General features: G+C 37.0%; 1 protein-coding gene across 1 annotated transcript; it reads right to left on the reverse strand.

Moving 5' to 3' along the window:
• Window positions 1–3: 3 nt before the first annotated feature.
• On the reverse strand, window positions 4–16,386 carry LOC132112802 (sec1 family domain-containing protein 1-like). Its single transcript, XM_059520475.1, has 25 exons — window positions 16,266–16,386; window positions 15,415–15,485; window positions 15,217–15,305; window positions 15,031–15,121; window positions 14,799–14,921; window positions 14,541–14,628; window positions 14,369–14,458; window positions 13,010–13,065; window positions 12,440–12,525; window positions 11,157–11,256; window positions 10,597–10,736; window positions 10,062–10,152; window positions 9,903–9,976; window positions 9,344–9,425; window positions 9,127–9,223; window positions 7,829–7,899; window positions 5,721–5,800; window positions 5,535–5,597; window positions 5,368–5,443; window positions 3,524–3,577; window positions 1,624–1,676; window positions 1,265–1,298; window positions 873–938; window positions 721–789; window positions 4–212 (listed from the first exon to the last, which is right to left on the reverse strand). Exons 1-25 carry the CDS (start codon window positions 16,294–16,296, stop codon window positions 189–191), a joined length of 1,899 nt encoding a protein of 632 aa, XP_059376458.1. The 5' UTR covers window positions 16,297–16,386; the 3' UTR covers window positions 4–188.
• Window positions 16,387–16,662: the final 276 nt, after the last annotated feature.

Raw genomic sequence — 16,662 nt, forward strand, 5'->3', positions numbered from 1 at the left:
AAGTTCAACTGGTGCGTAAGACTTTATTATCGGAAACCTTTAGTATTGAATTAAATAGTATAGGAAAACAGTATAAAGTACATGTAATATGAGTGATTCTGAAGTTAAAGGGGTTTTAATGGAGTACAACTGAAGAGATCTTGATTCCAGTTTTGAGAAGGGTGGATAACTGGACTTCAACGCTCCTCCTATTTCTGACCAAGCAGGGAGAGCTGTGGAGAAATTAATGGGTTTGGTGTTAACCACTCTGATACTCCATAATCACATCAACATTTAAACAAAAGTAGGATTACTACTGAATAATTGTTCAGCAAACAGTTATATAAGTGGCATATAAGTTCATGACCACAGTAAGAAACACTCGCCTCTTTTTCACCCAGAGCAAAGGGGTAAAAGTATATTAACAAGAAACTGATGTGGCAAAAAAAAACTAGGCAAAATGTAAAAAAAATATTTACAGAGGGAAAGGCACGTTATGACTTGGTGTCAACTTTGTTGAGACAAAGTACAACATAGATTTGCTTCAAGCAGCAAAAAGCATTCCAAGACACTCAAAGCAGTGTTGTTCCCTTCAACTCAACGATAATCGGTTGGGTTTTAGAGCAATGGATTGTGAAGCATCTGATTTTTCACTAAATTCTGTCACTGTATGTAAAAAAACACATTAACTTGTATTTTTATCTGATAATTGACATTTTAAACACTGGGAAGCGATCATACCTGTTTCATGAACTGGGCTGCATTGAAAAGCTCACTACAGCCATAAAGAACCCGCTTCCCTTGCCTGGCCTGTAGAGAAGGAAATCATTACACTCACATGCCAACCAAGTTCTTGTAGCATATTTTACATGTCAAAACGTGTGAAGCCATACCTTTGTGTAGTCAACAAGATTTTGATACTCTATGTAATTGCCCCCACCAACGACAAAGACGATGGCCTGTGAAATGATAATCTGTCATCAACTGTTCAAGCACAATAATGTGTGAATTTCAATGCGTTCTGTACAAACACGGTGTATTAAATAAAACCCTGTAATATTTCAAAGGCGGAATAAAATTGCCTCCTACAGACATGAGCTCAGACACTCTGGGCTTCCAGCTCACTTTGTCAGCAGCAAGGCCTAATCTCCACTAACAACAGAAGGCTATCTGTGCCATAGATTAATTCTAGGTTACAGTGCATGGGCGCCAAAGCGTAAAGATAATGTATCAACATCCACACCGTAAAAATCACAACCTTTAGATATCAGTTTTTTATACTCACCTCTTGAAAGGGGTTCTTGTTCCTTGGAATAGAACTGAGGGAGTTAAACAGTTAGGATTAATTCATCATCACTGGCAGAGTGCGAAAATAGGCAATAGTTGTAGAAAGAAAAAAACGACATATCTTCTTATATTCTAAATATTTTCAGTGGAAAGTAACAGCTTTGGCAAGGATGTGCAGATCCGTTATTTACCTAACTTCAATACTGCCTTATGTGTATGTAATAAAGACAGTGATTTGAATTCCTTCATGGATCAAATGCCTTTAACATAATATTTGAATACAGTGGGACCAAGTCAAACACTGAGATGTATCATTTGAAAGTATAAGGAACCTAGTCTTCGTCTTCGGTGTCCTACCTCTCGCTTCCGCGAAGCATCTTTGGATCAAAGTATCTGTAGTCATCCGTCTCCTACAAAAATCACAACACATAACATAAGGGATTACAGAGCGCATAAGTAAATTAAGGATGAAATAACACTCAGCACACCCTCCCCACATCACCATCTCCTAAAAACCACCTCATTTATCTACATTAAACGCTTATCAAGATCGAACGCTTCCCAGCAGCCATTCATCTGAGAAGGTTCAAGAAGCCTCAAACAGTAAAATGTCCTCCAGTTTGACTCAAAAAAGCAAGACTATCATTGCTCTGCTTTGAAGAGCCTCGACACAAATTGAGGAGAGTTGTCTCTGAGACGTAGGCCAATGGCCTCCTACTTCCTCATCCTCCATATCGGATGGGCCAAGCCTGTCTCTTCCCCCACAGGACCTCAGTCAGCCCGGCCTGGCAAGCCTGGCGCACTGGCGCATACTTCATTCTGGGAAGAAATACTCACAGAAAAAGCCTCGCTGTACTTCCAAATGGTGAAATGCTCCAGATTTTTCTGCTATCATTTTACCCTTGTCGGGTAGCGAAGCTCAATATTAATAGAGAGTGCTGAACACACTACTGCAACCCTGTTGCACAGGCCCATCTGCGAGGGCTATGTGATGAGGAGCGGAGGCAGGAGATTCGGTAGCGCTCAATTGCCCAGCTTCCCCAACAACAGCCATATTGTGCAGGGCACTGAAAATCCAGTAGCAGAGAAAATGATAATCCTGTTATGTTCAATTCAAGTTTATGGGCAATGAAGGGGAAACATTTCCAGTCAGTAACAGGATATGTCAATCTGTCCAACCCAGCTTTTGAGAGCGAGAAGGTCGGGGGACCCTAAGGGTGTTTCCGAAGGAAATAAGGTCTTTATGTCAAGGAACGAGAAGGGGAAGCTTAAAGGCCGCTGTTACACAAACGAATGATTGCAAGAGCTAATATGTCAGCTAGCTGTCTCCATTACAGCACTTTATATTTAAAACGCACTGAGACAGTTCTTGGAAGGGTGCTTTGGGAGAATTCAAGACATCTAAATAGAAAGGAGTCCTAGAAGTCATATTACGAGGGGGCTTTCAAATATTTGCCACATCATCTCTTCTGTGGTAATTCCACAATTCCACCAGCATCAATCATTCCCCACACACCGTCCCGGCTTTTAATTGATTTCAAAGCATCGGGAGAAATTTTTTGAAGCAGATTTTTCCTCCAAGGCTATCCAATGATAACTTTAAAACAGCCAGTGTGTTCAAATACCTGATGCTTCATATACAGACGTTTTGCAGACAATGAGATCCTCGAGCATAGCAGAACACAATCCCATTTTTGATGAAATAGCTACGGCTGCTGTAGAGACGCCCCCTTGTGCTGCTCACATTAGGGGTTTGCACCATTGTTCTGCCTCACAAAGGTGAAAAGCCCAAATGGACTGCTTCCAAATCCCTCAGCCCTAGAAACTTAATACATTGCGCTTCAGGTTCACTCACTAGAAAACCTCTCCCTCTCTCTCCACAGGTGTTCCCCTGGCTGAGACAGTTGCATTAACTGTGCAGCTCAGATTGCTTGGATTGAGGTCTCGGCACACTGAAAGTGCCTCTTCAGTGCCTCATTCAGGGCAAATTCAGTGTCCCATAGCGCTGCAGTGTCATACGCATTTATCCACAGTGGGAGGTAAAGCAGTCAGCCTTGGCAATACAGAATCTTGTGTGCACACTGGACACAATTACAGTAAAGATCTTTTTAGATTTAGACTTTCAGTTAACAATCAAAATTCTTCATTACTGAAGAGTTTCATACTAATATATCAGCAAAACATGTTTAATATTTGTGCTAATGAGGGAGAAGATAAAAGGATGTAAGGAAAGGGAGAAACAGACAAGGACACTCACCGGGTTTGACTTCATTTCCATCAAGTTGTCCAAGATGCGAGTAACCGGCAAGTTCTAAGAAAGAAACAATTGAGAATCATACTAAAACCCCCACAAAAACCTAGGGCTGGTTGATTTTTCAGATTTTCTTTTTTGATTAATTCGAATGTAATGTTTTTCCATTATTTTATTTTTTTAGAAATCAAGGAATAGCGATTTTGAATAGAAATATTACCAAGAGTTAGAATAAGACAATTTGACAAAATTCCAGTGATAACAATAAAGAGAAAAGAACGATCCAACCGCGTGTCGGTGCACGTGATTAACCGCTCACGTGCGCTCTGAGGTAGAATATGAATGCGCTTTTGTGTTGACAAAGACGCAGGCAAAAAAATAATGATAATAATTGAAAGTTGGGAGCTGAACTTCTTTTAAATTGAGTGTCATATTTTTAGAATGCGGTTTCATTCCTAGATGCTGCAAGAGGTGCGAGGGCAACAGTCAAACAGGCCATGTTTATACAGAAAAAAACAATGGAAAAGCAGCGCAATCGAATACAATACCTGTAAAAAACTATACGGTATGTCTGATATTTCATGTTTGCATCATAGTGACAGACTGAAAGCTGTAATATTTAGTTAAAAATAGTCTACTGTTGTAATACCTTCAGTCATTTTGAAGTTTAATTACCTTGACTTTTTTTTTTTGGAAGCATTTTCCTTATAATTTCAGAACATAAGTTTTGTAGTTCTAGTTCATGCATAGATTTTCTGCAAAGACATTTAACAAGTGATTTGTTTAACATTTACATAATGTTGACAACTTCATTTATGGTGGACTTGGAATAGAATTTTCTTTAACTAGAGGTATAATAAAGAAAAGGTTACTTGAATAATGTTGTAGTTACATTTTCAAGTTGACTAGATAAAAATCATAAAAATTGTCAATTGGTCAAACGTTCTGAAAAACTCTAGATTTAAATGTTTTTGCCATATCGTCTAGCCCTAAAAGAACCAGATGTTTTTGATCTAAAGAAACTTAGAAATAAGGAACATCACAATCGATTTATCGAACAAAAGCCAGAAGTACTGCAGTATCAAATATGACTAGTAGAGAAGTTGGAGCAGAAGTGTAAAAAAAAAAAAAAAGGCAGAACAGTTTGCAAATTTTTTGGAAAATGCTATTTGCTCAATGACTACTAATCCATCACCTTAATTATTATTATTATTGTTCATCACCTTACACTTTTTATCCAATCTTACATCAAGTTGCTGCCACGATGCACATCATTTAGCAGTTTCTTAGGTGTTCAGTGTGTTTTTATTTTGCTGTCCTGGTTTTTAAGCCAAAAGTATACTACTTTTTTTTTTTAAGCATATGTTGCTAGGGTATGTGGAACAACAACAACAAACTACTTGAGACTGCAACAACAACAGACACCCATGTCGATAAATGCTGGTATGAGGTGATAAGAGATACCTGCAGCTACAAGAGTCGGTCATAACCTCAGAAGAGAAACAACGCAGACACTAGACAAGAGTGAAACTTTGTAGTGTGCTCGTGTTGAGCGCCTGTGTTTACAGACTTTGAAAAGCTATGTGCGCAGCTGTATGCACTGCATACAATAAAAGTTTATTTTGAAACTGAAGTATAATTTGCTATGGGTGTTTTCTAGTACATACTGCTCCTTGGTATGCTGTCTGGGAATTTTTTACATATTACTTACTATGCTGCTTAAATGGGCTGGGTGTTTTTTCACATCAATATGCAGTTGTTGCGGTGTTCTGGGTGGTTGCTTACTAAGTAAAAAGAGCCCAGCCTTTGTATCTAAGGACCAGAATATCACAGTCTAGGTAAATACTTACATGTTGCTTCAGGACCAGATTTTTCACCCCCTCCATCACAAATTGGGAGCCAGTGTTCATCACCCTCGAGAATAGTCTGAAAAATGACAGGTCATTGCAATCAAAACACATATGACATCAACAAAAGGATTCATTTTTTGAGAATTAAATTCGTCGTAGCTTCATACCCCATTGGTTTCACTCCACTGCTCCCATAATTGGCTGGTGTTGCAGCCATCTTGGTGAAAGCTCTGGAAAAGAGGTTATAATAGTTGCAGCACTACTGTTCTCATCTTTCTACTTAATTTAATGTAGTAACTAGGCAAATGTGACAGTGTGTTATGGTGTGTTTGTTGACAATGGCCAGAACTTACTTCCACTGCTTAATGTAGTTAAGTGAGGATAAGTCGCAGGCTGCATTAACCAAGGCTTTCTTGTACTGTTCTAGATCAGCCTGAAAAGAACAAAATGTCTTTATTTATTCAGCACTCATCTCTTAAAATCCAATAGTTTAAGAGGATTTGTTTTTATAGAATGAAGGATGACTTATAGCTCACAAGCAATAAGCATTCATCAAGGTAAGGAGAAACTCTAGTTCCTGTAAGAGACAGAGTCGTCTATACCACATGAGTGAGAGGGCTGTTTTCATGTCACCAACCCCATTACAGCCTCAGAAAACAAACAACAAAATGACTGTTTTTGGAGTTTAAGCAATCGCTCAGCCAACAATAACCTAGGCTGGTTCAGGAGGACACAGAGGAAAGAAAGGATAACCAAAAGACGTGGAAAAATAGTTCAAACTCTGAGCATACTATTATTTTTTGGAAAGTCAAAGCTTTTACAGCCTGCACTGATAAACATAATCGAGAATGACAGCCCTTGCCCACAGCACAGGCCAGTGCGCTTTCTCCAGGGTTGAAATGTGGTCACTTGGACATTGTCCATCCCAGCTTGGTTCCACAGGTCCGTCCCTTCGGAAGTGTACACAAGAACTCAAAAATGTCATTTGTTTGGCCGTTTAAGTAACATCCCACAAAAGGGATCTTGCCATGAGCTGAACAATCCTGCTTTATCAAGGTACAAGAGTAATAACACTTGGCCGTGGCATCAAAGGGTGTCAGTGTTCCTCAAATCTGCGCTGCATGTGTCCCAAAGAACAACAAGGCTTTTGTAGACAAGAGTCTGAAAATACAGTTTAAAAACCCGGGCTGAGCTTCATAGGGAATGGACAGAATGTTTTTGGCTCCATGTGTCTCCTCCCCAAACAATGAAATCCATGCATTTGCCACTGATTATAATAAATTGTGGTATTACTGAAAGCGCACATCAGGGTAGCCCACCACATTCAACCTCAAATCTACGTTTTAGGATTATTTATCTAGGACTCTTAAAGGTGATAGTAGTTGGGGCATAATGCTGATTACCACAAAAATTAATTTCCATTTGTCCAGACTTTTTTTTTTTTTTTTTAAAGAAATATGGGTTAAAGCGGTGTTTCACTAGTACAGCCACAAGACGTACAACTAACCTTTTCTGTGCAAAGTTACATCCAATGTCATCTACTTCAACATCATACCACTGTAGAAATGACAGCTCAAATAATACTCAAATAACAGTTAATGCAAGTGCTTATAAGGAAAAAAAAAGTAAGATTCACTTTAAATCCTCCTGAAAATCTTTTGAGTGTAAGTCACAATAACCTTGATTTGAAAGAAAACAACTTTTTTGGGTGGTAATCAATATTATGCCATTAATGTTGTTACTAAACTTGTACTGAAACCAGATTGTTCCTTTAAGGTTGCTATGATCTGAAGTTTCTTACAGGATCGTCTTAAAATACTTTATCAATCTGTAAACTGTTTTAATTTTCTGGTCAGGAAAAGAATAGTCTTACAGCTGCTCATGCCTATTTTTGACTATGCCGATATTATTTATCAGAATACTACTGCTTCTTGTTTGCATTCCATTGATGTGGTCTACAACAGCCTTTGCCGTTTTGTTCTCCACTGTCCCTTTAGGACACACCGTTGTGTGTTGTACAGACATTTGTCCTGGTTTGTCCCTTCTGCCAGGAGACAGTATCACTGGTTACAGTTTATTTTTAAAAGTTTTTACTTGAATTATCCAGTTTATCTCAAGCAACACTTAGTGCTTTATAATTCATTATACAGCCTGCGACACAATGATCAGATCTTTTTTGTTGTTCCTAGAGTTAAAAGACAGGTAGGGAAATATGCATTTTGTTTTAAGGCGCCATATGATTGGAATAATCTTCCATTTTCTATCCGTTCTTTAACTTCACTTACAGAGTTTCGAAGGGCCCTCGGGGAACATCTTCGGAACATTTGTCTTTGTTTCTAGTTTTGTTTGTTTGACCTTGGACTTGGAATTCATTGGTCATGTGTTTACTATTTCTCATTTTTATGTCCTCATTTTTATTTATTTATTATTAGTATCATTGTTATTATCAATGGCGCCTTACCTCGGATGGGGGCTGCTGGGAAGTGATGTAGTAGATCAGAAACAGTCTCATCTTATCTTCTGCTGTTCCAGCTATCAATAAAAACAACATTTATACAATCATCATGCAAATGCATACAGTTACTTTAAATTCCGGAACAACTACATTTTGTTAGTGTGTGTTTTTTGTCCTCGCTATTGCTGAAACATGAGCAGAAAATCAAACACTGTACTCATCGGAACAATAAAGCACTGTGACACTTCACTGTGAAAATAACTGATCGTTATCATTATAGTTAGTGGCCATTCCTGTGTACTCATAAGAAACCCATGAACCTACAGAGGACCCTGTGGAGATCAAGAAACTGTGTCCTTTTGAAACCTCACAATGCTGGCAGGAGAGAAAACAAATCTCATCCTGTGGTAGCATCACAGAGAGCCTTTAAAGCAGACCGCTTCCCCCTAGGGATGTGATGTATTTCAGTCCACGAAGCTGGAATAATGACTGGATGAGGACGAGGGGTGGGATAGGCTCTCATTAGGGGAAGCGGGTATGAGTTACGCACTCAATTAGTTTCGTTTGATCTCTCAGGATAGGGCTGTTCTTGGTAAAACAACATTTTATGACAGTAAGGCAGTATGCCATGCTTTGAGGGATATAGTGGTGTTTGGATTACGGTCAAGCTCAAAGAGCAGCTGACGAGCCAAGGCTTATTAAAGCAATAAGCCACTTGAGGCCAAGCGTTACAGAGACTTGACCACAATTATGGGGTGTTGTAAGGGAGAATGTGTAGATTGCCATAGTTGCCAAGCCACAAATTAATCAAAGAACCTATTAAAATCCTCATCAATATTATTTCTATTAGCTAGCATTATTATTATTGGTTTGTGTCATATAGTACTGGTAGCATAAAATTAAAATGATGTGCAGTCAAGGATGCGCATATTTTGGCTATTTTACAATTGCTTCTAACAGGGCTCATCCAATCAGATGTTATTTATTTGCACTTCACGTGGGAAACTCAGAAGATGAGTTCTTGTGGAGCAGCATTTGCTACCAGCTGAGCTCCTCTGATTTGATTCGATTCAATCTTGATTTTATTTTGATTGATTGTGCTGCCTTACTGTAATCCTTACCTGCATGAGAACACACAGACAAGGAAAGGTCACTGAAAAATAGTGATCTCTCCAATTAAGACAGGATTAAAAGTTTTGATAATTATTGCATTACCACCTCCCCGTATAAACAAAATCCTTTCCAAAAAGGCCTTTGAGATTGAACCTTAAAAGCCTTGAATGCTTAACACAAGGAAGACTCACCGTCAGGATCACTGATAATGTCCAGCAGGGATTTATCGAGTGTGGACTTGCTCATGAGTTTCTCCTCATACTCAAAGTACACATCAAGCTTACGGCTCTAAAGACAGAAAAGCAAATTTAGAAGAGAAATATGCTGATCAACCTCACAGAGAAAATACAATGTGCTGAGAAGACGTAACCCAAGAGATGAAAAACATTTTGCTCGTGGAGCACTGACCTTGATGTGGTCCAAAACTGCTGTGGCAACGTTGGTGTGGAGGTCAATCAGTCTCTTCTTTTCCAGGAGCTCAGGAAGAGAACTGTTTAGAGAGAGGAGCAGGTTGTTATCCTGCTCTATATGTGTAGGGTCAGGCAGCGGTACAGTGGTAGGTGCATTGACTAATTCATATGTAAAACAGATCTTCTGCAATATGAGACAAGCACTGGACAAATTTAGATTATATCAGGATACATTTCATACACATAATTGAATCAAAATTTTGGATTGTTTTTTTTTTTTATGTGACAGATCAACAAATCACCTGCTATTGTCGATCGAGAGAATCCACGTCTTTAAGAGTTTTTTGTACATTTTGTAATATGTTATAATTATATATAAAGAATCATTTTAAGCGTATTAAAATATTACACATTTAAATGACATTAAATGACATTAACATTCATTAAAAAAAATATCCATCATTAATGTGCATGTAGATAATAACATGTTCAATACATCAAATTGTCCCTTCACACAAAAATACTTGATTACTTCATTTTTACGAGGAACTTCTTACCTGACGGCTGAGGTAAGTTTGGCAGTGTTATCTGACAACATACTAATTGCTCCGTCATCTTCCCCTTCTAAGCCCTTTGAGGAAAACCACATTCATCTGTGTTAACCAGCATGCAACAATTCCATCACATATAATTTAGCATCAGCTTTATTAACCTACCATGATACTCTTGAGGCGTTTAACCTCATCCTCTTGAGCTCGATATGTATCTAGTTCCTCCTGCACAGCTTCTGCAACCTCAGGAAATGGACTGAAATGGTGAACAGAAATGAATTAAATGCTTTCCATGCTGAAAAAGCTAAAAATAAATAAGATTAATATGTTGTAAATAACTGCTGGATACAGTGCTGAAAGCAGGAATGAAACGAAAACATTTTCACAAAGACCATTTTGGACCCACTGATTTCCATTGTATGGACACAAAAACAACATTATATTTTGTGTTTCAAGTCATTCAAGTTTGGAATACGATGGTGAGTAAATGACGACAAGATGTTAATTTTTGGGTGAACTATCCCTTTAATCAAAACTAGGACAGAATAAGGTCTTTGGATAGCAACATCAGACATATTAATTTACATCAGACACAAGTTACATCAGACATATTAATTACAGTCATCAGTTCAAATGATTTCAATTCTACTAGAAGTAAAAAAAACACCTATAATCATTTGTTAATGCAGTAGATGTTTACCTTCCTTTGTGTTTTTGCCAAAATTTGTCCGCCCCAGTGAGATCATAGCTCTTCTTGTTTTTCTTTTTTGGTCGTGCTCCAGCTGGGCTGGCCTCTGACCCTTGAGACTCCTCCACACTGACCCGGTTCAGGTGGAAGTCCTATTATATAGGGGATATATCAGTTTGGCAAGGCAACAGAACTGAATCAAAACACAACACATGAGCTAGAATAACATATACACCAACTTTAACTAATACATAATAAAATCTCTGAGTAAAGCTGCCATACAGGGAATTGAGACGATATTAAGGCAGAAGCATTTTTGGGACGGTAGAAAAAAAATACCCAAGGGATTAATGATCACTGGCACAAAAAGCAACCCAGCACGTACATTCCACATTTCATGAAACCCCTATGTCATCCATATGATAACTGCAATAGCTTCATCTTTCCATATGCAACAACTTGGAACTGTTTGCAGTTTCCATTTTGGGAAATAAATTACATTAACACTAATAGAAAAAAAGTAGAAATGAATTAATTGTGGGTCATGCAAGTTTAGTTTAGGGTCTGCTCACCAGCACATCATGAATAAGAGCCTGATACGTCCATGTGTGGTGGAGAGGAGTCGCTAGATCCAGGTTACGATCGGCGAGAACAAACAGTGGCCTCTGAAAACTGTGGGAGTGGTGGAGGGAAAGAAGGGATATTTTTATGGCCCAATACTAACACATTTCACTACGTTCTAGAGTTTTATTTGAGCGTCACAGCATAGGACTATATACTTATCCGTCTGTTCTGTCTATCTATCTATTTATCTCACTGCTCACCCATCTAGCTATTCATCCTCTATTTACAGTGTTTCCCCTGCCATTATATTAGGGGGGCGCCTGGGGGGCTCTCAGAGTCCCTTTATTAGCGTTTTACCATTTCATTTGAGTAAAACTAGCCTCATATCACACAGAAATGTAAAGGTATTCACAGCAACCCGTTAAAATAAAAGTTTGGTTTAACTTTAAGACATTGTTCCAGATATATTGTTCAGTAGAATGTACATAACAATACTAATACTATTAGTACTACTACTAATAAAATTATACAAAAAATAATTTTTAAGGAAGAATATAAAACATTTCTTTCATGGTTTATTGTTAATGGTCAAAAATAAAGTTTGTTTAATTTTCAATAATTAAAAGATAACTTAAATTAATGTATTATGCCTTCATTTGATAACCAGAAAAATTTCTATACACAACACAGAGTTTCTGAGGGGGGGAGGGAACAATTCATAAGGCTATTTTAAGAATAATTTTGAATAAATTAAGTTGTTTTTATGCATTCAAATGATTAGACATGCTAAAACAAGAGAATTTGGTAACAATAAATCAAATGGTGAGAAAAAAATAAAACATTTGATAGGACCCTAAGCATGTATTATAATTTTTTTTTTACTTTTAATAAATTGATGTGAAATTGTAGTTTCATGGTTTTAATTAATTAGACATGCTTTTTGATTAATAAAATGTTATTTAACCATGAAAAAGGAGTCCAGAAAAATAAAAACAGAAAAAAGCAGAATACAGAAAAATTAAAACATTAAAAAAAAATAAAAAAAAAACATAAAATGGAATTTTGGAAACAATAAAACCGATTTCATACATAGGTGAGCACACTCCTACCCCCCACAAAGCTGTGGGACCTAAACCTATGGGAAACACTGATTCATCTGTAGGGATTTGTGTCTTGGATTAAGTGTTTACAGTAATATTAAAATCAAAGATTTATAGCTCAAACAAATATGAATATTCTCTTAAAATCAGCTCTATGGAGGTGTGCGAGATTGGGAGTGTTTTCGCTCCACCTGAACTGGCCAGTGCCCATGGTGTCTCCGGTGAACAGGCTGTTACGAGCATCTCGCAGATTCTCTCTCAGTTTCTTGTCAAGTTTCTGAGAAGAAAAAAAAAAAAAGTTAAATCAACATTACTAATATTCCAGTATAATTGAGTTGTACAATATATATAAAATAAGTCAATCCAATAAACTGAGCGACTGGTGTTAATTTTGTCTTATATTACAGTGAGACATTCCTTTGCTGAAACTAATCATCTAAAAGCTCGGCATTGAAAGCGAGCCAAGTTTGGACCGAATCCCACATAAGAAACAAAGAGGAATTTTGTACCATCAGTGAAACGGAATAAAGCTACAGTATCAGTTTGCACATTGTGCACAGAAAATGAAATGTACAAATGGACCATAATGCAGAGATTAGTGTAGGAGCTGAGATGATAATCAAATGACCGAAGCCATTCAATAATACTCTATTCTAGAATTCACAAACCGCTTTTTACCCAACAGAAGACAAAGGTGTCTCAGACTGGTCATAAATCAAGTATCAGAGGAACATTAAAAAACAGAGCAGTGAGTCTCTTACCACGGCTACCATTTCGGCAGCATTCCCTCTTGGACATCGGATTATTGGGACAGCACCTATGATAACAGGAAAGCTCAGTGTACTGCCAAAAGGAGGGTGCATTAAATATCTGCTCACAAGCTCCCAAGTCACACAAAATCAGATTTCAAAAACAACAATACAGACTTGACCATTGCACTTAATTTGAATTGTGAAGTTTCTGTCATATACAATTCTAATAGTCATGTAGTAATTAAATAGACGTAACTTTAATATTTAAAGCATTATCAAAATATTTTTGCCTTTGAGCAATATACAAAACAATATTAGGAAGGTTCTGCCACCCAGTGGCTCTTTATGTCAGTTTAGAGTTAAGCTATTGGTTGTAATGAGAGAATTATTATTAAAAAACCCTGCTTTTTCATTTTGATTAAATACCAAGTCTTCGTCAATCTATAATTTTCAAAGTTACTTCATGTACAATGAAAGAACATTGCTTTATTAGATTTTAGGTGGATTAAAAAGCGGTGAACATCTCCATATGAGGAATGGATTGTGTCTTGGCATGTTATTGCAGTAAGTATTTTCCATTTTTGTCCTAAAGCATCTTTATAGGTGAATAAGTTTTTTTTTATGTTAAATGGCAGCTTAACATATAAACAACTATAAGTAAACCATTTGTTGTTTCATTCCCTTGAAGAGTGTAATCAACACATTGAATCTGATGGGAATACCTGTTTGTCCAAACAATGGAAGGCAGATGGAGTGACTGGGAATCTTGTTTGAAATCATCAGTCATTAATTCTACTAATTTGGTGCTCATAGTGGCACAGAAATATTTACAAATAAATGTTTCTAACTTGTAAGTCACTGTACATTACTGCTGTAAGCTTGTGTTCAGTAAGACTTTTAAAAAAAGAAATTCATAACTTTATACAGCAAGTATGCAATAAACTGTCCAAGGTGAACAGTGAAACATCTCTCATAAAAGATCTCTATTTGAAATAAACACTACACTTCTGAAGTTTCTATTTATCAATCAACTGTTTTCAGCATTGATAAAAAATGAGAAATGTTTCTTGAGCTCACAATAAGCATATTAGAATGATTTCTGAACTGATTTCTTCAGTGTGACACTGAAGACTGGAGTAATGGCTGTTGAAAACTAGTATGCATTACAGGAAAACTTAACATTTTAAATTATATTAAAATTATAATAATATTTTACAATATTACTGCATTTAGAAACAAATAAATGCAGCCTTGGTAAGAATAAGTCACTTCATTTTAAAAACCTTAAAATCAAAATATTTCGAACAGCAGTGTATATGCATGGAAAGATGGGAAAGATTAAACCTCTTTTTATTAGTTATTTATTACCTAGAGTGACAAAAAAGCAGAAGAGACTATCCACTATTGTGTCCATTATGGCCTCCATGTCTGTGTCCATTATATCTGGTTTATTGATTGCTGAGGGCACAGAACAGTAGTAGCATTAATAACATTCAGATTACAAATCAAACTTATACTTCAAGCCGTTCTAGCAGCTTACCATGGTACGAGATGTGTTCTTTGTTTTGGTTGCAGAGAACGAACATATCATCTTCAAGTGTGATGAAGTTCAGATACTGGTCAAATACCTATGGAGGAACAGAACGGTCTAATATTTGAACTGTATAATAAATATGGGCAGTACGTTATTTGCCTTCCTTCAGGATTTCACAAAGCTTGTCTGTTTTACAAAAACAAGATTATCCTAGCAAATTGAATCAAATTAATAACTAACGTTCATAACGAGTGTTTGACTTACTTTAGTCACCTGGTTTACAGCATTAGCTGCTAGAGCAGCACTTGCTATGTCCTCCAGCTTGCTTCTGGAGATTGCAGAGATGAAGTTCAAATAGTAGGACTCGTATAGTTGGTTTCGGAGATCCTGTGATAGTGAAAATAACTATCAGTTTTAAAACAGTGTAATCTTCTCCAACAGTCACGGAACGGGACTGACGAAAAGACGGACTGAATTATTTAGTGAACATTTTTACTTGACATATCCTGTCAGTGTTCTCTTCTGTGGGCATTACAAAGTAAATGGCAGGAACATCTGGAATGGGGTCACGATCTGAGTGCAACAAGCTTGAGGAAACAAGCAAAAAGCAAACAATCATTCAAATCACTCTTATCATTTTTTTTTTTTTTTTTAAGAAACAAAATCTTTATATGATCCTTACAGGTGCAGAGTGATGCCCATGTCCCGTAACTCTTTCACCGACAGCAGAGGTGATATAATGTCTTGGCCAAAGCGATCGTAAATAAGAACCTAACAAGAAGAGCAAAGGGTAAATGTTTATGCAAATTATAACTATAAAAGCATCAACGAAAAAAAAAAAACCTGAGGAAACCCCTAGGTGTGTGTTGAGCACCCTTACCTTCCACACCGGCTCAGCTGCTGTGTTTTTCAGAGCGGGGACATTGAAGTTGAGCATTCGCTTCAGAGCAGCTGAGAACAGAAACATCAAAGAAACAATACATCAACATTTTAAATCACTTCAATCACTACTGAAAATCATTTATTATGTTAGAAACCCATTTGCTTGATTGTGTTTTAAAAGACTTGCGTGTGTACATAAGTCATTTTATCAAAAATATGAATTAACATGCGTTGGCTGGATTTGAATTAAGAGAAAAATAACTATAAAGTTTTTAATAGTATAAACACACTATTTTTAATCAACAAATCATATACTGCCCATTCATAAAGACGAATATGATTTTCTACAGTAGCACTTGCACAGAAAGCGTCAATATCCATTAAGAACAATGTCAGCCACAGAAGAAATTAAATAAGTTCAGCATAAAACAGTACACACGTAACATAAGGATCCTGACTGTTTCATAACACTAAATAATAAGCATCATAGTTTTCGTTAAGTGACTTCAGCTAGCATATCAATTCATATTGATTCATATTCACGACAGGTCTCTGTAATGTTGATAGCGGTATATTTCATTAACAAGCTGGTTAGCTATGTAGTTATCAAAACCATAAGTGCTTCTTTATGTAGACAAGCAGAATAATCGTTTATTCATCTGATGTTAACCAGCAAAACAGTTAGCATCCTCAGCTATACTGACAGGATTGAGCCATTTCAGCTGTTATTTATTCGGTATTATTGTGTTTTTTAAATAAAACAAATGTAAAAACCGCGTGAAAATCATTAATGTCAGTTATATTAACAGTAACGAGTGTTTCGATATAAATACAAGCTTATGAACAAACCTGTCTGTTTTTCCCGGATGGAGGCCGCCATCTTTACTGTTTATGCAGTGATGACTGTGAGGGTGACGTGGCAACCGGCAAAGCTGTGCGCGTGAAAGAACGCGCGCGGACAAAGTTCACTGGAGTGCACCACTGATCTATAATATAGTCATATATAGATCAGAACATACACGCTCTGTCTGGGCTTTTTGGTTTGGTCTTGGCACGTTTACAATGATTGATTCAAAATTGTTGGATGGATCAACAGTTTCTAATTATGTTTTTGTAAAAGGTTCTCAGTCAAGGGCCGGGGACACTAGGGGTCCTTAGTGAATTTTTAAGGGGGTCTTAAATTGATTTTATATTTTAATTCTAATTTCAAATCTGTGATTTTTAGAAACATGTATTACGTTTTTAT

The sequence above is a fragment of the Carassius carassius genome, chromosome 32 (assembly GCF_963082965.1).
Source record: "Carassius carassius chromosome 32, fCarCar2.1, whole genome shotgun sequence".
Taxonomy (NCBI): domain Eukaryota; kingdom Metazoa; phylum Chordata; class Actinopteri; order Cypriniformes; family Cyprinidae; genus Carassius; species Carassius carassius.

Bases quoted from the DNA above. Each gene is read 5' to 3' on its own strand.
- LOC132112802 (XM_059520475.1), bottom strand. From the start codon at position 16,296: ATGGCGGCCTCCATCCGGGAAAAACAGACAG. The intron at 12,526-13,009 runs GTAAGAGACTCA...TTTTCTTCTCAG, and splicing joins CTGCCGAAATGGTAGCCGTG to AAACTTGACAAGAAACTGAG. The intron at 10,737-11,156 runs GTGAGCAGACCC...CCTATATAATAG, and splicing joins CTCTTATTCATGATGTGCTG to GACTTCCACCTGAACCGGGT.